Source organism: Talpa europaea, assembly GCF_964194135.1.
Source record: "Talpa europaea genome assembly, chromosome: 11".
NCBI classification, from domain to species: Eukaryota; Metazoa; Chordata; class Mammalia; order Eulipotyphla; family Talpidae; genus Talpa; species Talpa europaea.
In genome coordinates this window covers 78,136,106-78,163,104 of record NC_140078.1, presented here as the reverse complement: position 1 = coordinate 78,163,104, position 26,999 = coordinate 78,136,106, and the positions used below count along the sequence as shown (strand labels likewise).

At 46.6% G+C, this 26,999-nt stretch overlaps 1 protein-coding gene across 1 annotated transcript in view; it reads left to right on the top strand.

Annotated features, from left to right (window-relative positions):
- ITGA9 (integrin subunit alpha 9) overlaps nt 1-26,265 on the top strand; it is a gene marked incomplete at both ends in the record, with an annotated part of 284,025 nt that extends 257,760 nt beyond the window's left edge. Inside the window, 3 exons of the mRNA XM_084248287.1 lie at nt 3,397-3,498; nt 17,021-17,140; nt 26,167-26,265. Of these exons, the coding sequence (XP_084104413.1) occupies nt 3,397-3,498; nt 17,021-17,140; nt 26,167-26,265 (321 nt within the window). The remainder of the gene's footprint in view (nt 1-3,396; nt 3,499-17,020; nt 17,141-26,166) is intronic.
- Nucleotides 26,266-26,999: the final 734 nt, after the last annotated feature.

Here is a 26,999-nt window from a genome sequence, read left to right as displayed (position 1 = left end):
TCTGTTCCCCATTCTGTCTCTGGTGAATCCTCTCACCCCCCTGCACCTCTGGCCTATACCCCCCAGCTCTTATATGCATAAATTAATAAATCTTTAAAAAAAGAAAAAAGGGGGAAAAAAAAGAAAATGGCCATCTTACCCAAAGTAATATGCAGAGTCAATGCAATTCCTATCAAAGTTTCTATGGCATTCTTCAAAGTAACAGAGCAAACATTACTGAAATTGTATAGAACCACAAAAGACCCTGAATAGCCAAAGCAATCTTGACCAAAAAAGAATGAAGATATCATACTCCCAGACTTGAAACTGTACAAAGCTTTAGCAATCAAAACATTATAACAAATCATTGAGCCTGAGAAGGGGTCTTAGGAATCTCTGATTCATATTCAGTTGGCCAGAGTAGAGATAACAATCTGAACTTGCAGCTGGAGTCTAAAGTCCAAGGAGGAGGGAACTTGTAGGAATCTATAGTCAAAATGTCACAAGGCAGGGAAACAACCTAGGGTAACCAGCTTGTGGCTGGTTTCAGAAGTCAGGGATGGATGGGGGTGGAAAAATTCCTGTAGGATTGAATCCTTAACCTGTGGAATCTGATACTGTCTCTGGTAGATAGTGTCAGAATGCAGTTGAATTCTTGGGTGCTCAGATGGTGAGTTGGCTGTTTGTTAGTGGAGTGGGAAAACCCCTCCCTTCCAATGGAATTTGGGTTCCAAACACCAAAAGAAAACATATGCAAAATTTGAAAACTACAAAATACCAATGACTCGGAAAAAAACTAAAGAAATGAAAAGACGTATTAATTGATTGAAGTCTCAAAGTAGTTACAGTATTCATTCTTCACAAATTGATCTATAGATGTCATGGAATCCCAATCAAAATTTCAACAGAATTTTATGTAAATGTAGGATACCTGATTCTAAAATTTATAAGGAAAGGAAAATGAACTATAACAACCAAAACCATTTGGAAAAAGACAAAGTTAATGGATTCCTACTACTTGATTTTAAAAATTACTAAAAAAAAAATTTTAAATGGTGTGATGTAAGTGGAAACACAGACATAATAAATGAAATAGAATAGAGCTGAATAATATAGCCAGTTAATTTGCACATAAATATAACCAGTTAATTCTTAACAAGTTGCAAAGGTAGTTCAATGGAAAGGTATTTTCTTCCTCCAAAAGGTGTTGGAACAATTGGACATTCATATGCAAAAATAAATGAACCTTGACCTATAATTCACACATAACCAAAAATCACTTGCCCTTGTTGAGAGAGCCCTGATTATGGCCCTGCTAATGGTGAGAAGCCACTCTGATCTCCTTCACCCTCAACCCAAGTGGCTGTACTCACAGGACAGCCATCTGCACTTAATTGTCAGGGTGCAAGCCATCGCCATCCTTGTGCGTACCACTGTGTCTTCTTCATCTCTGTCTCTCAGTGACCAGTGGTGACCCCTTTCCAACGAACATGTCCCACTGATTACTGTCTTCATGGGCCATCCAGCCCAGCCCGCACCCCAAGGGAATAGAAAGTTATAGGGTATCACATGTGGATGTTGGAGGATCATTCTCCCTGACAATACCCTTTCAAGAGAAACCAGCCAAAATTCAAGGTATAAAGGAAAACCTAGAATGAGGCTGACCTGGAAGGCAGATGGGACCCCAGCTGCTCCTAGAGCTTGAAATGCAGTGTGCTGAGCCCTGAAGCCGGCCACAACCTCCCTTAGGGAGTAGAGCGTGAGATGTCTCCAGGACCCTCCCTGAGGGTGTCAACCAGCGCCAGCTTTGTGGTTTTGCTTGGGCCTACAGTTGTGTTTGTTTTCCTTTGACCTCAAGGTCTGGCCCCAGACAAGGGAATTTGTGGTTTAGTTCTTCTGACCTTAGCAAATTTTCATTTGAAATGTACAAACTGATTTTTTTCCTTATCAGAGGATTCAGATTTCTTTGACAGTGTGCTGCAGACACCAGGGCCCCATCCTGAAGACACTCCTCATGTACCCTGTCTTTAGCTTCCATTATCATCATTAGTGTCATTATTAATATCTAAGATGAGCTGATCCAAAATAGAAAATATAGAATATCCTGACCTATAAAACCACAGATTTACAAAATTGTAAAGATTATGTACAATATTATTTACTGTTTCTCCGTAATTAACAGGAGAAGTTCCTGTAGTGCCAAGCTTCCCAGAAGCATTTAAAATGTTTCAGTGCTGTTTTTTAAAAGAACTATAAGTAATGCAAAAATCACAGGTGAATTTCACAAAGTGGCATCCCTGTAGGTCCTCCCAGGAAGGTTTGATGGTTTCTTTGGAGAGATGAGCAAAGGCCTCCTCGGAACTGGTTTTATAGAGTCTGCTACTTGCATATTTGGGGATAGGTTTAACCAGAAATGGGTCAAAGCTGGCATATAAGTATATACCTCCTTGTGGGGTGGACTAGCTGAGTGATATGGGTGGGAACACTATGGGACACCTTGCCCGCGGTGCCCGGCCAGCCCCAGACATGATGCTGACTGTGTACCCACTCCAGTTGCCTTCTCTGTGTTTCTCCCATAGAAACCAGCCGCCTCTCACCCCACAATCAGTGTGGCATCATCCACACTACTGGCTCAAGCTTCCAGCCCTTCCCTAAACCATAGTTTTGCCAACCCCTGTCTCTTTCCAAATTCCTTCTCCAGCCCTTCCTTGGAGCCATTTCTCATTATCTACATCAGTGGCTTTGAACTTGAGACCACACCAAAGTATCTGCCATGTCTGGCTGGTGGGCCTTCCTGAGTCTTTGATGTGCCCAGCTCCACTCCAGCCCCCTTTCTGCTCAGGCCATAGCTAACACTGTAACCCAGCGCTTCCCCCCTTCTCGTCTCTCCATCGAAGAGACAGGCACTTGTGTTCAGTGGCTTTGACTCCATCACAGCTTCACTAAGGAGCAAAGAAAGAGTTAAAAGTAGCTCGTGTGCTGGGTTTGAGGCTTGTGGTCAGGGAAGGAAGATGTTTGAGAAATGTAAATCAGATGCCTTCGATGCAGTGCCAGGCCTGGATTTGTTGTACACAATGAGACAGCTTTATTTATTCTCTCCTCGTTGTGAATATGTCAATACCAATATCCACATATCTGGCTTTTCCCACTTGGAAACTGCAGTGCACAAGCTGGCATGTGGGGATGACTGGCAGAAGCCCACAGCTCCTCAACATTCGCCATGATACAAAGAATTCTCAAGAGGGAGACTGGAAATCTCTGTTCATGGGGGTGCCTGAGTTGGGGAGGTATCTAGTTCAGCAATAAAAATTTTGTCTGGTCCACGTTGACGCTTGGTGTTTCAGCTCTGGCCTGTGGCAGAAGCCTGACTGTGGTCCTTGAAGAATCATACAGTGAATTGTGTTGCCTCCTCCACAGGACAGCTCATCAGTCATCCAGTTCATAACCCACGCCAAGATAAAGGCAGACCCAGCCCTGAGGGTGGTGGAGTTGGCCAACGGGAGCCCCGAGGAACTGACGGTGAGTCGGCCACGTCTGGGGCCGCCCTCTTCAGAGGGTGATCTGGGTGGCTTGGGAGACTTGGTGCTGGAGTTTGCGGGTGAAGATGGCCTGGAGCCACGATGTTGGCTCTCTGGTCACCCCACGACCAAGGCTGCCTGGACTTCCAGGTCCCCGCGGAGAACTGTGGTTTGCTCTCGTGATGGCGTTGTTCTCCGGGATGCCATCACGACGTGAAAGCTCCCAGCTATGACCAACCACAGGGAAAAGAGCCTGCAAGTGCCCCTGACAGGACTTGGGTTTCACTCTGAAGCCAAGACTATTTTTATCTTTCTCAGACCTTTCCCTGAAAACTCACTTGCCTTCCCAATCACGTTGCTCCATGGATGAACACTGGGTGTTTTAAAAACAAGTTACTAGAATAACGTAAGAGGCCATATCCACATGGCTGAGCCCTAGAACCTTCTCCTGTATTCTCTGCCTATCCCCTTGTCATCAGAGACACCGGATGGTGTGGCAGCCAAGAGGCTTGGGTGTGGGGGTGTGGGTGGAGCTGGAAGAAAAGCGTGGCCTTGGAATTTTACTGCCTTTGATTGTTTTTTCAGGGTGGGGTGGGGTTAGTGGAAGCTCACCCTTTGATGGCCACGAGCAGATCCCACGCAAAGAGATAGGTGCCTCTGAGCTGGTTTTGCCAAGGACAGTGCCCTACTGCTACCTTTTCATCTCCTCTCTTTATAAGACATTACCTTCTCTTGGAAGAGTCAGTGATGCTGGGACAAATTTCTAAAAGTGATAAATTAATAAAGATGATTTTCTTACAAAGAAAAACATTTATAATAACAGAGATAGCACATGTATAAATGTTAGGGTGGGAATCAGGTGGAAGCACACCCCTGGGGCCCTGCTTGGAGTGGTTCCACATAGAACAGGAATCCTTGGGGACCTCAATGAAATCTCAGTCCTCTTGGGGGAGAGCAGCCACGACCTCAGTGAGTGCAGGATAGCGTGAACCCACAAAAGGGTCGGAGTGTTAAGGCAGCATCTGGATGCCCCCCAGTGTGGGGAGGATTGTCAGAGGAGAACTTCACACTTCTGTGCACGTTGGGAAGTTGTCCAAGCAGTAATGTTAGTAACAGAAACTTATTGGGATGACAGGAAGTGACTCTGGAGTCCTTTGCTATTTAGGGTCAGTTTTCTGGCAGGTCAAATCTTTGTAATGTGACTTTGCCTTTTCCTCCCTGTCTTTGACCATTTCACTGCTAATTCAGACCTTTACTTGGGAAGTGAAGGAGAAGGCTGATTTGATGCTCATCATCATAGCTCTGGTAACTCTTGAAAGCTGACTGCAGAACTGAAGCGTCCAGAGTGGGGGGAGGAGTAAAAACCAAGAGGGAAGGGAGCACGATGGACTACGGGGATGGGTTGGGGAGGTGTGGCTGTGGGTGATTCCGTGGCAGGTGCACTATGGTGGCAAACCATATCCTAATGCTGGGGGTGTCCTAATAATATCTCATTTAAAAATAAATACGTAAATAAACTATAAATAAATGATGAAATTTAAAGTTCTATCGAATGAAAGACCTGCTCCATGTGAGTGAGAGCTTTGGAATGTTCTGGCGGGCCACAGTGTTCCCAATTAAGGGCTAACGGGAAAAATCACCAGGTTTTCTACAGGTGGAATCTCTTGAGTAGTTGAAAAATAATATCACGAACACATTGCCTTCAATTAGAGGCCTGAGCTGTGGGATCCAGGATGAGGTTGCTTAATGTTCCATTTTGGGGTTCTGAGTCATCTATGGGCCCCCAAAATATCACTTCCATTAATTACTGTGCCATGTTGAACAATGTGGTGATGTTTTCATTATCAAGAGTTCTTTGGAAGAAGCTTTCATTTCAACTGATATCTTTTCAGTACTTCCAAGAAAAAAGTAGCACCCACGGGGTGCCCCATAAGGCCCCTTCCCCTCCTGCTTTCCATGACTTTGCTTTTGAGTCCTGGAGCTAAGATGAAGTTCTCCATTCTGTTCTCTACTTTCCTGGCAGGAAAAACAAAAATCTTTTCTGAGTAGGAAGGTTTGCCTTTTTAGAACAAATATGTTCTTCCTGGTATGATTCTACTGAATGCCTGGCTCTCTGTCAACCATCCGAGGGGAAATTTCCATAGAGGCTAGCCACCAAATTTAAATCAGGCAAAATTTCACAAGATTTTAGATTAGGCACCAAATTTTTATGGCCTTGGAATGAACAGGAAATGTACTTGTAGCTGGTATTGAGCAGGGCATAGGTGAGTAGAGGAGCAATCTGATTTTTAACCATATAAAAGTATATATAACTGTTCATTGAACTGGTAGGGAAATCAAGTCATTTTCCTATGATTCTTTATAGCTTTTATTTTTATGCCATGATAAGAGTAGGGCTTTCCAGAGCATCTAAATGAATGCCTGGGGATATGTAATAGATTCTTGAATCATTTGTCCTGCTTATTAATAAGTAGATCTGGGTGATTCCCGGTGGGGTGTAACATGTGTCCAACACAACCACCCCAAACCTGAAATCCCAGGTGAGTCCCATGGGACCACACTCGGTGTTGGTTGCCAGGTGTCCCTAATGTGCTGAATTTCCTCTCCCTTCAGCCCAACCCTTCCCACTTTCAGGGAGAGTTGCCAGTAACGGAGGCTAGAGACTCCCCCAGGGCAAACCAAAAGTTTATAGAATCAGCTCTGCTACTGCGAGCTGCCACCCCAAACTCCTTCTCATGTATGAGAAACTTACATAAGTTACTAGCAACTTATTACTGTTTTCTTGATATTTTAAAATAGTGGAATATACGGTAAGCCTGTCCACCCACAGGTGAGGAAGGAAGCCACTGCTGTGGGGGTGCGCCAGGTTGAGATCTCAGGGCCAAGCCTGAAGACTAGCTCTGTCTCATCTCATCAGAGTTGGGGTGTCAGAAGGCTCTCTAGCTGCTCTCAGAATTGCCAGAAAGGCTGGAGAACCAGGCTGTGGATAGGAGAGGAAGCACGTAACTCAAGGGACTGGGACCACAGACTAGGGCAGGCCACAGGAAGAGCCTGGCAAGGTGCCTGGGCGCAGTGGTCCCTGGCCTCGCTCCGCCTCCTGTCCTGGAGTCTGGGAGGAGCCTCTTGCTGGCTGAGGTTAGGCCCCTCTCCAGGGACTCGCTACCCCAGGGAAAGCCGCTCAGGGGCACTCCAGCTATTGAGTGTAGTTTCACCCTCATTTAGAAAAGAATTCCCCAGACTGGAAGGGGGTTCAATACCAGGTTGCTAGAAAGTGAGACTTGTCCGTCCCCTCCCCGCCTCCCCCCCACACCTCCCAGCCCCTTGAGCTACTCTAATCCTGAGCGTCAGTGTCAGGCCAGCCAACCCCTGCTCTCTGTGGGCTCCCACCTGAGCCAAACTTTGTCCTATTTAGGCCATGTCATTGTTGGTCACTTCTGGGGAAGCTGCAGCCTTAATGAAGAGGACATGGTACTCTTTGTCGAAAACTGTTTGACAAGGGTTTGTACATTTTGCTTTGTTCTGTTTCGTTGTAAGAAGTAACATGCTTGGAAGAGCAGTCTTCCTTGCTGGTTTATGAGGGCCTTCACTGTCTGCCACAGGAACCACGTGTCCAGAGAGGCTTTCTCCTCCCTCTCACGACTGCTGCCATCGGTGTCCCTTGCCCCGCAGTGGGGAGAGGGCTCATAACTTCAGCAGAGCCCACCGGGCCCTCCCTGGGTTGGAACCACGATGCCTCTTCCCCTACTGAATGAGGATAGTTAGAGGAAAGAAATGGCTTGCCCAAGATGTCGCAAAGGCTGTGCTAAGGGCAGTGCCTGGAGCTCTTGCCTTCCAGTCTGGTCACTAGGTCACATAGTCCCTGAGCCTCCTTGGACGAAAGGGACTGGACAGATGCACAGTATCCAGTATGGAAATGAAAGAAATGACTCGCTTTGAAGTGTCTGTTAAAACTGCCCAGGTGCACAGGAGCCCAGCCGGCTCTTCCATGGGCAGGTTCCAGAGGCCTGGCTCCCTTCACTCCGGTTTGGGGGGGGGGGGGAGGGGAGGGGGGGGCTTTCCCTTCTCAGTCGAAATCAAAGCCCAGAGTAAAGCCTCGTGACTGCAGCTATGCAGCTATTTCCAAACAAACCTGACAGCCCAGCACTAAATGATCAGGACAAAGTTCCAACTTTATTTTCTCTGAGGCTAGTTAGCTTCAGTTCCCAGTGTTGGCCCTTCTGGGTAGTTGGTCCTTCCAGATTGACCTTTTCCTCTGAGAATAGAGAGCACCAAAGCTTCCCGTTGGAATAAAAAATAATACCATCTCCCTCTCTTCTTAACTGTGTTACTGTGGGTATGAGATAAGTTCTATGAGCCTGTTCATCATCTGTGACATGGGAAAGATGTTTTGAATTCCTGGAGATGTTGAGTGGGTTTAACAATCCCTTTGGGGGGTGGGAGAGCTCCCAAAAGAATGGTGACATGCCCCAGCATCTCAGGAGATCACCCCTCACATTAATGTCCCCTTTACCCTACTCTCTACCACTGCCCCCCCCCCCAGTCAAAGGCACAAGGCAAGGTAGTTCAACCAGAAGGGCATCAACTAATGTGGTGAAGATTCCTCCAAAAGATGCCACTTATATTTCCTTTGTCATCCTGCTGCTTGACTCAAACTAGGACTAACTAGAACTTATGCTCTACCACTATGTGGCCCATCAAAGTAGAAGTATGTTCCACATGGCAAGAGAGTTCTTACCCCTAACCTCAAGTTACATTGAGATGTAAGATGGAGAAGAGGGTCATTGGAAGGTCATCGCCACTCCCATCCTATATCATCATCAAAAAGATAGGTGGCCTTCTCACACCCCCACATATGAAAATTAAATTCTAAACACAAAGAGTTGGAAAAAATCCCAGTAGAGTTTTCCAAAACATGTGAGTCCTATTTCCTAAGGGTTACCATTTGCTTATTCATTTGATGAATATTTATTGGGTGCCTGATATGGGGCAGGCACTGTATTAGGCACTGAGGAAGCAACAGGGAGCAAAATAGCCATGGCCCCCACTCTCTCAGAGCTGACTGAGGGGATAACAGTTAGGAGCAAGGAAGTACATGGTGTTGCATTTCAAACTGAGATCCATTCCGTAGTAGTAGCTGCTTTAGACCGAGGGGAATCAAAAGGAATGTGTCTCCGAAGAAGCTGAGACCTGGAGAGTAAGAAGGAATTAGTTCATATGGAAGCTCTATGTTTAGTAGATCCAGAAATCTCCACACAGCTCTCCATAGCGGTTGGACCAGTTTGCATTCCCACCAACAGTGCAGGAGAGTTCCTTTTTCTCCACACCCTCGCCAACATTTGTTGTTGCTAGTTTTTTTAATATGTGCCAGTCTCACTGGTGTAAGATGGTGTCTCATGGTAGTTTTGATTTGCATTTCCCTGATTACAAGTGATGTTGAACATTTTTTCATATGTCTGTTGGCCATTTGCATTTCCTCTTCAGAGAAGTTTCTTTTTAGCAGGAATCTAGAAAACTTAAATAAGGGATCAGGAAAAAGAATAACTATAAGAAAGTGAAAATCAAAATCAACAAAAACTATGAACCAGAGACACTTTTTGGGGGGTGGGGGCCGGGAGGGGAGGGATTGGGGTCAAATGGGGCATGTGCAGTTGTATGGGGGAATATAAAAATAAAATTTATTATTTAATAAAAAAAAAAGAATAATAAAAAAAAAAAAGAAGGAATTAGTTCACCAAGCTTGGGAAAGTGTCCCAGTTGGAGGGTGAGGAGAATGGGTAGCTGCAGAAAGAGCTTGGCATGTTCCAGGTATCAGGACCAGGTGAGCAGTGGAGACATCCGCGATAGAAGACAGGCAGCATTCTCACGCTGTGATATCAGGGGACAGTTCCAAAGGGAAGTCATTGAAACTTTCCGTCTTGAGCAGGGAGTGGCATGATCCAATGCATCTCTTTAAAAGATCACAGGCTGCTCTGCGGGCAGTGGGTTACAGAGGGCAAGGACAGAAATGAGGACACTCGTTGCCAGGTGGTGACTGTCACCTGGCAAGAATCTGATGGGCGATGAGATAGGAATGGACAGGTACAGTTATGTCAGTAAAGGGGTAGCAGTTTGACCCTATGGGTTGGGAGGGATCCAATAACATCGTGGTCCCAGCCCCTTGCCTGGCGCATCCACATGCGATTCAGCTAATAGTAGCTCTTGTGGGATATAAAGAGCCAAACAGGATGCCCCGCATAAAAAATGAGACTCTCCCGCCCCCAGATCCTTAAATGTCAAGGTCAGTTTACTCTAAGTCAATGATTTCCCGACATCATCATCATTGTTTTTATTATTTTTGGACAGGATCCATTTCTAAATTAAAATATTCTTTGGTGTGAGTCAGAGGTGGGGAACCTGGAACTCCCCCACCTTTAATCTTTTCTGTGGAAGCCTTTGCACCCCCTCACTGAACCCCTGCCTTCCATAGAACCCATATCTCTAGAAGGTCCTATTTTAGGACAAGGCTGCTATTCAGTTCATCCATATTTTTGGACAAGGCTGCTGTTCAGTTCATCCATATTTTAGGACAAGGCTGCTGTTCAGTTCATTCTTTCACTAGACATGAATTATATTTCTATTAAGTATGAACAAGGAAAAAGTATTAGCCTCAAGACGTCCATGGCACAAACATCTGTTCATGGCCGCGCGCTGCAGGAGCCTGTGCTGAGGAGGGGAGAGTGGGCTGCCGGAAGGAGAAGCCTGTGAGGAGTTTATGCGTGGACCAGGAGGAGCCAGTGGTGTGCTGTGGAGGCTAGATTCTCAAGCAGGCCCCGAGGTGAGGGTGTGTGTGAGTCATTAGCACTAAGGAAGGGCTCTGGTAAGACCAGGAAGGAAGCAAGGAAGCAGAGAGTCAGGACAGGGAAAGGGAAGGAGGGAAGCAAGGGTGAGGTTTCAGGGGAAATGTAGCCCCAGCCTGATCATGGAAGGAACTCGGACACTCAAACACCTCACAGTGTGTCCCACCTTGAAGCAAGGGAGCTGGGCTTGCAAACTCCTAGGCCTGTCAGCCATTGGCTAGGCGCTGCTCCAGGAGGCAGTGAGGGCCATGCTGCTGTATCATCCCAGTGCACCGCATGGGAAAGGTCACCCATGAGAAGTGGACGCACACAGATGCTGGGGTGGGCACAGCACAGCACAGAGGGACCAGAGGCATGTGGGCAGAGAACCAGCATTTGCCTGGAAGGTTGCTCTGCTCAGTGCTCACCTGACCTGCTATGCTTAGTGGTGTGGCTGTTTTAGAGGCGCTGCTATACCCGATCCCTGTGAGTGCAGGACATTTGATGGGAATCTCCCATTACTCCTGTGTTGTCCCAGGTGAACTAGAAGTTATGGTTCCCGTTTTCTGTTGAGGAAACAGGTTCCAGGAGGTGAAGGGACCCTGCAGCCCGAGGTGCCACAGCTTATCAGGGGAAAAGCCAGGACCAGTCCCAGGTCTGCCTGCTTGGGATCCACGGGTCCTGCTTGATCCTTTGTGCCTCTGACCCCCTGTCCTGGTGCCCCACGCCCACACACGTGGGACACCCTCCTGAGCCAGCGATGGGACTCGCAGCCATGGGTGGTGAGCAGCTGGCCCTCAGTCTGAGGAGTGACCTTTGGCTGTGGTGGCCTCAGAAGCACATCATGTTCAGACTTAGTGGACTGTTGATTCTGGAACTCTTCCCGTTGCGGTCTGGTTCCTAACCAGATGCACAGCTCCTCGTCAAGAGGAGAATTAGCACTCCTCAGTCCTGATAGCCTGAGGTAAACGAACTGCATTCCCCTCCTCCCTTTAAAGAGCCTTGGCTGAGGATTATCAGGAGTGATAGATAGAAAACCTCTCAGCACAGTTTCTGCCACAAGTTAGTTCTCAACAAAAGTGTCCCATTAGTAACAACAAAGGAACCAGCACTAGCCCTACTCTTTCCTCTGCAAATTCTAACAGAGCAAGGAATTTCTGGGACCTGGTGACTGGAGACAGGGCATGTTTGCCATGTCTGCTCATTGATGTCCTTTGCATCAATCTCCAGACTGCCCTGAGCTGGGGTGCTCTGTGAGGGAGACGTTCTGAGAACAATTAAGTCATGGCTCTGTTGGAGACATTTCCCCAGCGCCCACACCCCCTCTGGCCATTAGGTATAATCAGAAGCAGGTGAACATGTCATTTCTTTGTCCCAGATGTTCTTCTCATTTCCAGTCTTTGCTTTACTTAAATCCCTTCCCACTGTGAGACATGTTTGAGTGCACCTTGCTGTTGTAATTGCCCTTTATCCACCCAGGCCTGGGCTGAGCCTTCCCTGATGGAACTGTGGTCCGGCAGAGTTGTGGGCCAGCCCTGCCCCAGGTGTACCCCGTGTGGTAATGTTTCAGGCCTTTGGAGACCTGAGCATTTCCAGCTATGACATTAGGCATATTTGCAATGGTCAGAATGTAAAAGTTTCCAGAAATAGTGAAGGACGTGCTGTGGCTTAGGTTCGCCAGCTGCATCTGACTGGAAGCTGGCTCTTGGTGGGCCCTGACATTGCCTGCCAACTCCAGGAGCAGTAAACATCACAGCAGCAGGCAGGAGGCCCCTTGTCCCAGCCTGACATCTGTCCTCTGGAAGGCTCTATTGAGGCAAATCCTCTTAGTCCTCATTTTCTAATCCTCATGTTTTATTTGTTAATGTCCAGCACATATGCCTTTCAGCTTCAGTCCATGGCCATTAAATCAACCATCCCTTCACTGGTGAGGCATCTGCCTTCCCCATCGCTCAGCCTCTGGGGCTTCTTGTTCTTTGGACCTGCATATTAAGTTCTCCCTTCTAATCTAGATTTACTCTGCAGGTTATTTTTGCAAAATAACCAATCGTGACACTGTCCTGGATTCCCATTTGTCTTACGATAAAGCACATCATTCTTAACATGGCCTCCCCCACCTCCTGTCTTACCAGCCTTATCCTGAATATCTTCCTTTTGCTTCTTGTTCATTCTGTCTGCTGCCAATTTTTCACTCCTGTGAAGCTCACTCCTGACAGGGGTTTTGCACATGCTGTTCCTTCTCCTTGGAATGATGTTCCCTCAAACTTTTTGACTGGTTACCTTCTTATGCATTAATCCATAGCTCAAACACTTCCTCAAGGAACTCATTCTGACTGCCATGCCTATCTCAGAATTATTCTTATCTTGGGGGAACTCCCCAGACTTATAATTTTGCATTTATTTACCTAATTGGCCAGTATTATTAACAAACTAGAAGTTTTATGAGGCAAAGGCTACCTGTTCTATTCATCAGTGAACCACACAGTGCCTGGCATATAGTGGTGCTACGTACACATTTGTTGAATGCATGGATAGACTCTTGAGTGGATGGGTGGGTGGATAGATAGATGGACAGACAAACAGACTGATAGTTGGACAGGACTTTTCCAAAAGAAATAGCATTTACAAGTATATTTTTGAAGTAGAGAGAAGAGATACATACCGAGGACTCCAGCTTCAAATCCGATCATCTTTTTTATTGCAGACTGAATCATATTCATGCTTCATCTAAGATTATAGCAGGAAAGACATTGAATTTATTAATTTGTACATTTGAGCATCAAAATGAATCACTCCCTTGGTTTAGGTGACAGGAAAACTTTCATTCAAACCTCTGCTCTGTCAGAATTCACAGTATCCTGATGTCACAGGCAGGAAGATCCTGATATCTCGCTACCTCACAGAGGAAGGACCTAGTGCTGGGACTCTGAAGTACTCAACTATGGTTTTAAAACTAAACTTTGTGGAGTCCTGGTTCCTTTGTAGTGGCCCTGGGCAGCTGGAACTGGGGGAGGGAGAGGTAGGCTTGGGAAGGGGGTGTGAGTAGGTGGGACTATGGCTGCCCACCTTCTTTACAGCCAGAGAATCTCCACTTGCTCTGTTCTTTGCACTGGGGCACTGGAGATGATTTCCTCTGCTGAAAGAGGAAAAAAAGCTCAGAGAATGATTCATTCTGCTGAGAAGGGAAAGAGTGGGCCAGGCGTCTTAGAAGAGATGTTGGAGCAGAGTCTCTCTTTTCAAATTTTTTTTAAGTTGGCTTTAAAATGCTTATATTTTTAAGTATTTTAATAGAAAATAGAAAAATAATGTTCATAATGTCAGAAACCACCTATTTAAATTTTTCTACCATTTTCTATGAAACTGAAGTCTTCTAGATATTAAACTGTCATTCTGCTTCTTTTAATAATATGTATCATTTCTCCATTTTATTAACATGTTTGTAAAAGGATGTAAAACTTATGAATCAGACAAAAGATGGCTGTGTGTTCATTCAGTAGCATACTGGAACATTCTTAGCCCCTTTCTCTCAAAAAGTGCAGTCCTTGAACCAGCAACATCAGGGGCTTATTTGAAATGTAACCTCAGGCCCCAACTGATTCAGATTCTGAATCAGTTCAGGTTCAGAACTGAATTGGACTCACTGGTTCGGAATCCACGTTATAACAGGATTCCTCATGTGATCCTTACACATTAAAGTTTGAGAAAAGCACTGGTTAGACAGTCCCGCCTAAGTCTATAGTCCAGATTCTGTGAAATTATATATAAATTTATAGAAGCCTGATAAGTTATAAATAACCTTTGCCAGTAAAGATGAAAATAATTGCGGTCTGGCAGAAAATATAATCCCTGCCTATTTCCCTGCAGGGTAGAGCCAGTTTTGTATCTGATTTCAGCATTCATCGTGTGTGTGTGTGTGTGTGTGTATGTGTATGTGTATGTATAGACATATTCAGATCCTCATCAAGATTGAGATCCTTCTTTGAATTAGTTTTGCCATCCTGCTGATACCCTTGATAATGAATTAAATAAATCTTTCACGTGTATTTGCTGTATATTTGTGTGAGTTTGGATTTAAAGTTTTTGAAAATTATACCTTGACAGCCAGATTTATCATTATCATTTTTAATAACTCTGTAGTACTCCACTTTGTGATTGACTCTGATTTACTTCTTTCTTGCTCTATTGTCAAACATTTAAGCTATTTCTAATTCTGCACTAATGCAAATAATTCTGCAGAGAACATCTTTGAATATAAAATTTTTTCTGTATTTTATGTTTCTGGACTGAGTAAATTTTCAATTCAGAATGACTGGATTGAAGTGTGTGAATATTTTTAAGATGAGCAACATTGGAGTTTGTGAAGTAGACAAAAATGAACCTTCTAGGTGTCAAGAGCAGCCTGCTGAGAGGTTGGTGACCACAGGTCTCATAAGGGGAGAGGACTCTCATTGGCTCACTGGTGCTCCAGGGGGCTGGGAAGAGACTAGATTGAAAGGAGCCTGGTACTGTGAACTGTATACACTCATGTGTCGCTTAACAGCATGCTGGTCAGCCATACCCCAGACATATAGAGGTGGTCCTGATGGTGTAGCCTACATGTGCGGGAGGCTGCACTATCTCACTTTGTGCAATTTCTCTCTTTGATACTGGCACAGTAACAAAATCACCTAACATATTTCTCAAAACATATCCCCATCATTAAGTACCACATGACTGTATTCAATATAAAGGAACACTCGACAGAAAAGTGACATGATAAGACCTGTGTTCTAGAAAGACAACTCTTACTGCAAGGAGGCATCTCTGAGGCTCCTGAAATAGCACTGCTGAGAGAAGAGTGAGCCTGAACTGGGGCATAACTAGGGATGGGAACCAGAGGATGGAAAGAAAAGAAATTTTGAGCAGGTCAGGAGCTTCACCAGGAACTTCCAACTCATTGGTGGTGAAGCCAAGCCCTGGTTGTCAGTACTTCTTGACTCTGCATGTAGTCCCTGCTGTGTTCCCCCCGTTGCATTTTTATCTAAGATGTGCCTTCTCAGAGCAACAGGATGCTCAGATCATCCCCTACAAGTGAGTTTATTAAAATAGTGATGTGCAGGAATCAGCTCTGCCAGAGCATTAAGCACACGGCCAAGATGAGCAGCATCATTAAAAATAATCAAAGGTTAAGCACACATTCCCAGAAGTGACAGGGCATTCTTGTGGAATATAGACTAAACTGTAGCAGATACTCTTTATGGTCTCTGTCCTCCAGCATGGCTTTGCCAGGATGCAGATTTCAGACACCGAGGGTCAAGCAGTGTCCTGGAGACTGTGAAGGGCTGGTCTTAGCCCAGCAATTCATCGTCAATAAGAAAGGCTTAGCAGACTTTTACTCTGGGACCTCAAGCCTGGTACTTTCACCAAACTCCTTTGTTTCCCCTTTTCCCATTTCACAGAGGAGGAAACTAATTGTAGCATCTTGGTTGCCCAAGCTTGCATCGCTCAGCCATAGAGATTGTGAATGTGGGAGGTAATTTGATCCACAGCCTTCAAGGGGAAAAACCTAAAGACATTAGTATCTGTCTTTAAAGATAAGAATCTCTCATTTAAACCAGATGGAAAGTAGTGGATCTAAAAGGACGGATTTCAGTGTCATTTCTGTCCCACCACCTCCCACCCCAAGTATTCCTCCTTCAAGATTGCCTATTATCTGTAAATCATACTTTGTAGTAGCCTCTAAACAGATAGACTGGATAATTAAATTGTGGGGATTTCACACAGTGGAATACTATGCAGCAATGAGAATAGACAAGCTGCAACCTCAGCCAGATGCAGTAGTTTGTGATGATTCATTCTAGTTAGACTGAGGACAAAAGTAGGTGAAGCTAATCTAGGCTGTTCTAAGTCAGGGTGGTGATTGCCTTTGATGGAGGGTGGCTTTAGCTTTCCTGGGAAGCTGGTCAAGTCATGTCTTGAGCTGCATGCTGGTTACCCAGGTGCATTTAGCATTCAGCTTATGGAAATTCAGTGAGCTGTGTGCTTCAATTATGCACAAATCACCCCTAGTCCACCATCATGATCCATGGTGCTTCCTTTCCTCTTTGCTCTTAACTCTCCCTCTCCCTTCCTCCCCCGAAAATTTTTTCAAAGTCGTGAAAATTTGCCTAACCAAGACATGGCTGCATTTGCATATAGCTCCAGTTGGAAAGCAGAGCACAACTCCTTGAGGGAGTGGCGTCAGTGTGACAGGCACTGCGATGCATCCCCTGGCAGACTGTGCCCCCACCCCATGAAGTCCACCCTCTACGAGGCACTGGCACTCATCAACCAAACACTAAGTCATGCATGGAGTCAAACCCAGAGTAGAAGCCCTGTCTTCTATGGAAGACACATCTTCTTTGTTACAAACCTTCATGAAAGGGAGGCTTGTGATCTGATGTACACAAGAACATAGTATACCTTTAAGTTTTTCACCAACTTGTGTTCACTGCAGGATATTTAAATCAGGTATATCATTACAACCCTTTTCAGAACTGGGGCTTGGATGTCAAGTGCCTTTTCAGATCCAAGTGAAAAAACCTATCCATCTATCCAGGAAAGTATTCAACAGAGCCCATATTTTAGGAACAACTGAAGAGTCTGAACACATCTCTTTCGTTGGCTCAGATGTTAAGCCCAGGTGAGCTTCCATCTGGGAAACTGTTTCACTTTGGCTCTGCCTTCCAGGTGGTCTTCGAGGCCTTGCACAACCTGGAGCCCCGTGGCTACGTCGTGGGCTGGATCATCGCCATCAGTTTGCTGGTGGGAATCCTCATCTTCCTACTGCTGGCTGTGCTGCTCTGGAAGGTGAGTCTGGTGAGAGCAGGTCTGTGGCCCCCACCATGGGCGCCGGTTCTCCCTGGAAGAGCTTCCTGTCGGGACTTCCTTCGTGGAGCAGGTACGGCCGAGGGTCCCTCTGAGGCAACTAATGGAATTTTGGCTCCTCTCGAGGCCATTCAGGATTGAGGATGGAGTCGCCTTAGAGGAAGCAAAAATCTCACTCCCCTCTTCCCTGCCCTAACAGTGTCACCCCCAGTCCTGACACAGGGGTAGTGGGATCCTAACACCAAAACAGGTACTTGAGGAGCAACTGCTGGGACTGGGGTGATTTACTTATACTTGAAGAAAATACAGAAAAGAAACCGCAGGGAAACTCTTTGTTCTTTCCCCACTTGGAAAAGGAGTCTGTGCCCAGGAGACTGGTGCCTGGAATGGGCCACCAGCCAGGGTGCCACCTGGGTGGCATCACTGTCCGTGCTCCCAGCCCCTCGTGGCTCACTTGAAGGTGACCCCTGCCCCCTTCCTCAGGGGACATCTGCTCATCCTGTGCGCCTTGCCTTTTGTCACTGTCTTAAGGAGAAAGGGGTGTCCTCACCCCACATCTAGGTGGTTTCTTTGTCTCACACTGTCCTCCCAGGGACGTGAGAAGCTTCTTTACGCCAGAGCCTCCATGTTGGCCAATAGTGGCACAGGGTCATTATCAGACGAAGTCTGTCTCAGCCACTGGACAGTGAGGTTCCAGATGGGTGGGATCCAGATCTGTCCCCAGCTCCTACGACAGCACCAGCCACCATAGCTGGAACTTCCTGACCCCACAGCCCTGCTTTTCCAGTGCTCCGGGTTTTTTTACATTATTTTGCATGGATGCTTTAAATCCAAATTGTTTCTTTGGGATAGCAAAGTAGTGGCTACTTACTGATCATAGGTAGTGACATATCAATAAGAGAAAGAAGAGGCGAGGCCCTCAGGAATGCAAATCCCAGAAATCACCATGTGGAGCACACCCGCCACCACTTGACCTTCTGTTCTGCTTCATCGCCACGGGCCAGGCGTTCTCATAACATCACCCTGTTTTTTAATCATATGGTAAATTTTCTGGTAATATAGTTGGTTATCTCTAAATTTAAAGCAATGAGTTTAATGAACTGGGAAAAATAGAGTAAATATATTTTAGGGGGTCCAAGAAGTCTAAAGACACAGGAAAAACAGTGTTTATTGTACACTTCCCAGATTGACCATTGCACTTTGGGTTGCTTTCAGTTCTGAAGTGCTTCAACTGAAAAAATGTCTGGCATTGGGAGAAAAATTTATTGAGCACATGCATTGAAAGACAGTTTATCTTCCAGACTTCCAGGCTACTATTTCGCATCTTAATTTTCTCAGATCAGGCAAAGCCTGTCTCCAGCACTGCTAAGGCTGCAGGTATCTGCACTTCCTCTGCTTGTCCTCAGGCGCTAGAACTTAGGTGACTCCTGGTTTCATGCTTCTCTTAATAGTGCTGCAGTGAACACCCTTGGAGCCAACTATTTGCACAAGTCCTTCATTGTATCCTTAAGATAAAACTCTAGAAATGTATATTTTATTACATGCTGCACACTGCCCTCTGGAAAGGTCCTCCCCATTCACCCTCCCACAAGAAGTTTATCAGAAATAACCATTTTCTTGTATATTTGCCAACGGTAGATATTATCTTTAAAAAAAAAAAAAAACAACAAAAACCTGCCAATTTGTTGTTTGTCTAATCTACATGGCCAGATAGATTTCTAGTTCTCTCTTCTGCTTCCTGCCCAGACAGCCTCTGGTTTATGGGTGGAGAACAAAACCAGTTCAGTGTTTGGGATCTGAAAAGACAGTAAAGGCTGTGGGTTTGTATGTGTGCATGTGTGTGCGTGCGCACATGTATGTATGTGCATGCATGTGTGTGACTTCCTTCTGCATGGACTTTTGAAACGAGAGGGCACACCATCCTCCATGGCTAGTATGTGATACTGAAGGGAACAGAGAATGGAGACCATGGCAACCACCGTGGCAACCATACCCCCTTCTCTCATGGCATGCACGCCCTTCCTGTGACCACCCCACTTGGCTCTGCTCCTCGGGGGTGTTTCATCTCCTGTGCACTTTTCTGCCTTCTTTTACCTGTCATCTGCTTAGCTTTGCTTCAGTTGTGTTTGTTTAAAGCATGTGATTGCAGGAGGTGACTTTCATGGGGTAGCCAGGACCCTGAGGTCACCCAACTGTGTGTGAACCAAAGAGCCAGGACCCAAGAAAGGAGACCTGCCTTCTGCCATGGGCTGGGAGAGATGGCAGGGTTGTGGCCACCATTGGACCTTGACCCAGATGAGATCTTGCCATCACTAAAGAGGTGGCAGAAAAGTTGATTGTGTCACTGGATGCCTCCGTGTGTTGCAGCTTGACTTAGCTCAGGTCAGATGCCCACTCCTGGCACTTGTGGCTAGAGGCAGGGAGTTGGCAGGGAGAGAATCTGATCGACCCAGCTAAGCAAATATGGTGACTTTACAGGCAGTTGGAAAAGACAAATGAAATGTCGGATTATTTTGAAGACCACATATTTCTAAAACTTCAACTTCAAACTGGTCAACTCTGACTCCTGTGCCTGCTTCCTCAGAAGGATGCATTCAGTGTAGTGAATAGAGAGCCATGTCCTGAGGACAGCCTAGTGCCTAGAAATCTGTTTATGAATGAACCTAAAGTCCAGCCTCACACTTGACTTACACAGGGAAGTCTTAATGGTCTATGACCTATTGGCTGATCATAGTTCTTCTATAATTCCCTCCATTCCTTTCAAAGGAAAAGCCACCAAGTGGTATTCAGTGGCTACTGCTGCTCAGGAGACACTTCTCCTGGGGCCTCTAAAGACAGGTGGGTATCAGGCGGCCTCTGCCCTTCTGGAACCACCTCTCTCAGTGTTGCCTTTAGAGTAGCTCTACTTCGCTACCTGGGGCTGCTTGTTACTACCTGGAGTTCGCGAACCAAAAATGGTTGTACCCAAATATTTGTCATGTTGACCTAAATCATGACATGGTGCTGAACATAGAACAGAGCGAGTGGCTGTGCCAGTGCATTCTTTGTGGCCCCTGGGCCTTGGGTGAGCACACTTTATGCTTGCTAGATGGCGGGTGCCTCTATTCAGCAGAGTTCTGGGGCCAGGCCTGGGAGAGCCGGCCAGGGGGAGCCGACAGAGCCCTCATCTTGAAGGCTTCTGGGGAAAGCAGAGGCAGTGGCTAAGCCAAGACACCCTGAGGAGTGAGGAGGACTTGGTCAGGTGGGGGTGCCTGCGTCACCAGCCCCACATCACTGTGGTCCCACCCACCCACCCATCATCTGCTCTTTGTCTAAAACAGAAACCCCTTTAGGCTCAGCAAATGCCTTTTCCTGCACAAACTGCCTGCTCGCTGCCTGGTGCTCAGCTGCCTCCTCGCTCAGCCCCTGACTCTGGGCAGACCCCGAGCCACGGAACACCCGCCCGCTGGCATCCCAGTCACTCCCTCATGCTTGGCGGCTGCAGACCTTGGCTCCAGTGCAAAATCCACAATGAGGGCCCTGAGCTAACCAGACCCTTCTTCATACTGAAATGGATCCTAATCAGCTTTCCCAAAGCCGGGATGTTAGCAGACACTGGGAGCCATAATTTAAACTTTATGTGTGAGGATTACAGTAGCCTGCCAAACCACCATGCAGGAGAAAACTTTGAAATCTGAAACTCTTTTAGGGGAGAGAAATCCAAATGAGTCCCCTCTCTTTCCCTTTAGCTCCTGCCTGGGGTTGAGGCTGCCTGGGCTTGCGCCCACTACCTCTTTAAGACAATCCTAAAGGCTGGCTTTGAGGAGAAAGGTCCACTGTCAGAGGTCGAGTGGGGAATCTCTTCCCGTGTGACGTTCACCTTTAAGAAGTGCTCCTTCCACTCCTTAAGCCAGCCTTTGAGTACAGTTGTAAGAGAGAGAAGATGCTGGCAAGTTTTTCCTTGAGAAGAAAAAGCCTCTTTTCGGGCCCCAGGCTTCTCTCTCCTTCCTCTCCTTCCACGCCCTCCTCATGGCTCTCCCCCTGCCCTGTGCAGTTTGCCAAAACACACAGGCCACCTCTCAATGAAGCAGAAAAACTCTGTGTCTTCCTCTACTGCTTCAGCCTAGGAGCCCTTCCTCTCTCCCCCGTTCACTCCTGGTGGAAACCAAGAGAGCCTGGAGCAAAGGGCAGGGCCTCTGGCACTGCCCGGCAGCCTGTGACCGGCCCTTCTCTGAAGGCCTGGGACCTGCTAGCGCTTTCCTTTCTCAAGTAAAGAGCCAGGCTGCGTGTGTCTGCTGCCCGCCTTGAACCCTCTGTCAGCTGGGTCTTTTCCAGGAGCCTGCTGCTTCAGAGCTGGCTTTGGGCTCCTGGTTTTCATTTGTGAGCATTACTCTGACCTCAAGCAGAAACTCTTAGAAAAATAAATCTGTGAAATGGCTCAGAGAATGTGTAAGGTTTGGCAGCCCCTCCAGGGGTCATTGAGGTTATCACCTCCCCTCCAACCAGGCTCTGAGGTCGGTCCTCTGGAGGAGAGCTCAAAGAAACAGAGAGTGCCCAGCACAGGCGCGTGTGCGTGCACACACAAACATCCTTCGCACTGTTGCAATTAAAACCATGTGCCAGACTCAGTGGGGGCTTATTTATGTTTGGAAGTAAATATTGGGCTGATGTTGTGCTGTCGACATCCCCAGACAGAGACATGCTGTATAAATAGTAAAGTCGTTGAAGACATCCATAAACATAAGACCCTGAGTTAGTCCAAAGAAGGAGTTTGTCCAAGGTCTTTGGCATGGCTGATCAGGAGACAACCTGAAGGCCAGGAGGAGGAGATGAGGGAGCTTCACTCCATGGGGTGAAGACCCCATGGAGTCACGTCGCCAGCCCTTCACTCACCCCAAAATGAGCTGGGAAGAATGCTGGTGCAGCAGGACCACAGACCCCAAAACTTGGCAGGCCTTATTTCCTCTTAGGCCCCATGCCTTTGCAACTCTTCCCTAATTAGGGCTATTTGGGGGAGATCTGCTGGTTCCCTGGGAGTATTCTGGCAGTGCTTTGATGAAAGTGTATATCAGAAAATTGTGTAAATTTGTCAGGAGGATTCAAGGAGCTGGTCTTCAGGGCTGCAGCCCTGACCAGGACCAGCACAGACACGAAGCCAGAAGGCGCACTGCTCCCTTGGCTTGCAGCTGAGCAAAGCTTGGCGGGAGCCTCTCCTCTCTAGAGCTTCCATGAGTGTTTCCTCTGCTACAGACAGAATAGTTACAAACAGAACCTTTTGCCCCTCAAGTGGCAAAGCAAGCCCTGGAAGTTTCCAGAAAAAAGTACAGGAAAACATTGACTCCATTGGATTGGAATTGAGTGTGGAGCTGCTGAGGATCCAGCTGAACTCATCACTGAGCGTTTCCCATCACCTCAGTATGGGCTTAGCTGGCAGCAAAAATAAGTTTGCCCAGCACTTCCCACAGTAACTATGAATGCTAGTGAGTGCAGGTGTGTGCCACGGGGGGCCTGCTGCCGGGGAGACAAGTTTTGGAAGTCTGTAGTAATCCTAATTTATAGAACATTATCATTCTTTATCCTTCATAATATATCTTTAATCTACTTTTTTTAATATGCTTTTATAGTGAAGTAATAGACATTACATAAAAATTGAAAGTTCAGTCTTCCAAAACCTCTTTGCAAAAAGTTGTCATGGAGCAAGGACTCTGTGTCTTGTGTGGGCCCTGAACACACAGCTGGGTGCCCCACGGGCTGCAGTCCCAAGTCTGCATAGGGGACCAAGAGAAAAAGCAGTCACTGTATTTCAGAGCTGGGAACAGTCTGAGAATGTCGTCGGTCCCTTGGGAGAAAGCAACAGGATTCTGAGCCAGAACATGACCTGGGCTAGTTAATTGGAGTGTGAGTAGTCATTAGGACTCGGACTCCCTGAGACATGTCTCTTCTGTACAGCCCCCCTGATCAGGCCCTGTGGCACTGGGCAGACCTGGCAGGACACGGGTGTTTGGGTGACCAAAGAAAGTACACAAGCTTGGTAAACCCAGCCCTGGTCTGTGGGCTCATTATCAAAAGCCAAAACCAGGTTCTAAACAAAAGCACAAAGGTGATAGCCTCCTTTTCTGAAATAGTTGTTTTAATTATGTAAGAAATAATATATCAATTTGACGCAGTCACAGGCAGACCATATGGCACCTCTGGCAAATTAGTAAATGGCCCTGTGCCCCTTCCACCGGAAACTTTACTTCCATCTGTCAGAAAATTCTGAAAAATTGACTGATTTTGTTAGAAGGAGACACTCTACCGCCATCTGCTGGAACTAGTCATAATAAATTTGCCTGCTTAATGTTATCTGGGATGTGAGCAGCTCCCTCATGTGCAGTGCACCTCCCACTCTACTGTACCGGGCACTCCCTCGTCATGGGAATGGATTGTGTATTAAGAAATGGTCTTTGGGCTCCAAAGAGAACAAACATTTGTGGTAGTCCGGCTTCTCAGCCAATACACAACACCCAGGTTGTGCTGGTAACAGGGCTCTTGAGACCCTGCTGTGTTGGCGTAAGCGGAGTATGAAGCTGTTTCTGAGAGCACCTCTACCGGCACTGAGGCCGCACCCAGGGTGGGCTGGGCATGGGGAGGGATCTTCAGACCTAATACTGACACCACCCCACGTGAGAGGAAAAAGCTTTTCACAGCATCACCTCCATGGCGTCCAATTTTCAAAGCAAGTCACAGTGCAGATTCAGGTTTGGGAGATAGATCCTACCACCTGATGGGAATTGCTCCAAAGTCACATCGTAGAGGGTTTGGAAGCAAGGAGAATGAAGGATTGTAGGCATTTTTTTGCAATTTGTTGCTGGTACCAAGTACAGATGAGATGCTGAGTGCTCGGGACTAAAAGCCCAAATCCTGCTTCAAGGAGTCCCAGACAAAGCTAATAAAGGAGCCATCGCTAAATTCTGCCTGAGTAGTGTCACAGGAAATACCTCTTACTTCTCTGGAATTAAAAATGAGTAACCTGGAATTACTGAAATGTCACACCATCAACAGTGTTATCTGCTGAAGAATCTTCTTTCCACACTATAGTCAGAGTATGAAATGAGCACACAAGGTCAAGGTCATATTTACACAGTCGACCACACATTTATCTTTACAGGTTGACCTTTCAAGCAGTAGCTTCTTAATTAGATACTTCCATTAAGTCTTAGGTTGCTTTCCTGGCCTTCTGCGGGTGTACTCTGAGGGCTGCAAAGACCTCTTGCTAATTATCCAGAACATTCAGGCCAAGGCCTCTTTCCACATCCCTTGCAGAGGGGAGAGAGTGGTAGTGTTTGAGGAGAGAAACGCAGGTGTCAGAAAGTGGTCTTGTGCTGAGCTGCAAGCACTAGGAACTGGATAGCTGCCTATGGAACTGGCCACAGGGACTGAGGCTCAGAACTGGCAGCCCTTGCAAGTCACGACTCCTTCTAGTCATTCAAACTGCATCAACCTTGCTGACTCCACTCAAAATGAATGCTCAAGATCTCCTTGGCAATGTGGGTAGGTGTTTCCTGGAGGCTCACTTGACAGGTCTCATCTCTGGCTAGGCCATTAAGCCCCCATTTAGGAGGTGACAAGATGGTGCAGCGAGGCAATTCTGACGCCTTTCCTGCTGCCACTGCTTTGGGCAAGCTCTTGATCATCAGGGTGAAGGAGCATGAAGACAAAGACACAGATAACGCAGAAGTTTTATATGCCCATGAGAACTGGGTTAGCGCAGTGATCAACTTGGGGCAGCTTTTACATATGCATTTGCTGTGGGCAGCAGAGACTGCGAGTCTTGTAGGTTCTCCAGCACAACTCTGGGAGTCTAACAGTGTCCAGTGACACCATGAACCTGCCGTGCAACCGCGCTGCTGGCAGCGGACCAAATAGGTGTGTCTGTTTGAAGTTCCTTATTCAAGGAATGGAAGGGAGACTCGGAAGGCGAGTCATTTTGGGGCAAGGTGGCATCAGGAAATATTGATAGGGGAGCAGGGAAGCAAGAGGGGGAAGAGAATGAAGCCAATGAAGGGTTTGTTATCAAACAGTGCACACTGTAGGTAAGCTCCCCTGGGAAAGCTCAGTACCACATGCACCCCAGGCTTGTCACAGCCAAGGAGAGAAGGAGCTGGAGTATGTGCACACCCCCTCCAGACGGCCATGTTTAGAGGCAGATGTAGGGAGGAGTGTCTGGTAACAGAGATACCGGGTCTCGCTGAGCACAGGAGGAAAGGACAGCTTTGTGCAACCAAAAATGCGTTCAGTGTCCGGTCCGTGATGACTATATGAAAAAGCTAGACTGGTTTTTCTGTTTGTGAAAAGCCATATGACATCAGAAGGAAAGGTTGTCTCAGAACTAAGATCAAGGAAACTGCCATCCTGGATCTGGAGGAGACAGTCCTAGGAAGTCCACACTGCGGGCCGTGGTGCCCCTGCGGCTTAGGCTGACAGCTCTCAGAGAACCCTCTAGAAGACAGCAAGGCAAACGCAGCCTGCAATCGAAAGCAGATTACGTGATAGCAGTAATTATCAAATCACTCCACAATTGCTAATATCTCTCAGGGTAGTAATAGGTTTCTCAAAAGCTGATTAAGATCCAGAAACATTGGGTCCTTCGATCTCTCACCTCCTTCACTGCTCTATGCTGTGAGTCTCTTAAAGAAAGAATGAATGTTTCTCAAACGCATTTAGCCATGAAACCTTTTTTATTCCCAAACTCCTTTGAATAACTCTCAGTACCAGTGTTCCCCAGCACACAGCTTGGGAAACACTCTGCCGGAAGCACTTTACAAGGAACAAGTTATTAGAAGGCAGCGGACAGGAGGTCGATGCGTATTAAAAAGAGGCTCCACGTGATGCTTTTTCTAAATCGGTCTGTGCCGAGGAATTTTCTCCATTGACCCCTCCTGGTACTCTGAATGTGGGCCACGCTCCACGTAGGCCAGGCTGCCCTGGGGTAAAAACGACAGATTCCAGCATGTCTAACCTGCTTCTCCTCTCTCTCTGCCTTTCAGTTGGGCTTCTTCCGCCGAAGGTACAAAGAAATTATAGAAGCTGAGAAAAACCGGAAAGAGAACGGGGACAGTTGGGACTGGGCCCAGAAAAACCAGTGACCCACCACGCCAGTCTCATGACCTAACCTCCGCCTGTTGTCCTTGATCTTTGTATCTTCCATATTTGGAAGAAAGAATCTTCTCCAGATTTTTCGGAGGCCCCAGTGATGCTGTTCTCTTCCTCATTTTCTCAGGCCCAGGTGCCCACCTGAGGCAGCCACTTTGGCCAGGTCCCATGCCTCGAGCCACCTCCACTTCCTTTTCAAGATGAACTCTGAGCTCTGGAAAGCAAACTACAGAGCCAAGCAATATTTATGGATGCGACATGCGTGGTCAACCCTCAGGGGAAAACTGTTACCTAAAAGTATTTTTATAAATATAAGCCTTTTATACTGATTATGTCTTTATATTTGTATCAATGTTTTATTATTTCTATTAAATAGTTATATAATTCACTCAAGCACTGATATCTGGTCTGAAACCTTGGAAATACATGTACATTCATACAAATTTTTAAAGAAAAATATCTTACTGTACTTTGGAACTTGCTGTTCAAAAAAGACTTGTGGAAGAAATAATCCAGAGAAATCTTGTGTCATCAGACCAGCCAGCTGGCAGGGCTGTGTATAAACTGTGGATGTGGCAAGACCTCTGAGACATTTCACATTGCCTGGAGTTGAGATTGAAATCATGTGCTAAAGAACTGTGTGGTTTTTCATAAGTACCTTCCATTGGAAGATTCCCAACAGAAATGTGGACAGAAAAACCCGAATCAGAGCAATAAATCTGCTCTA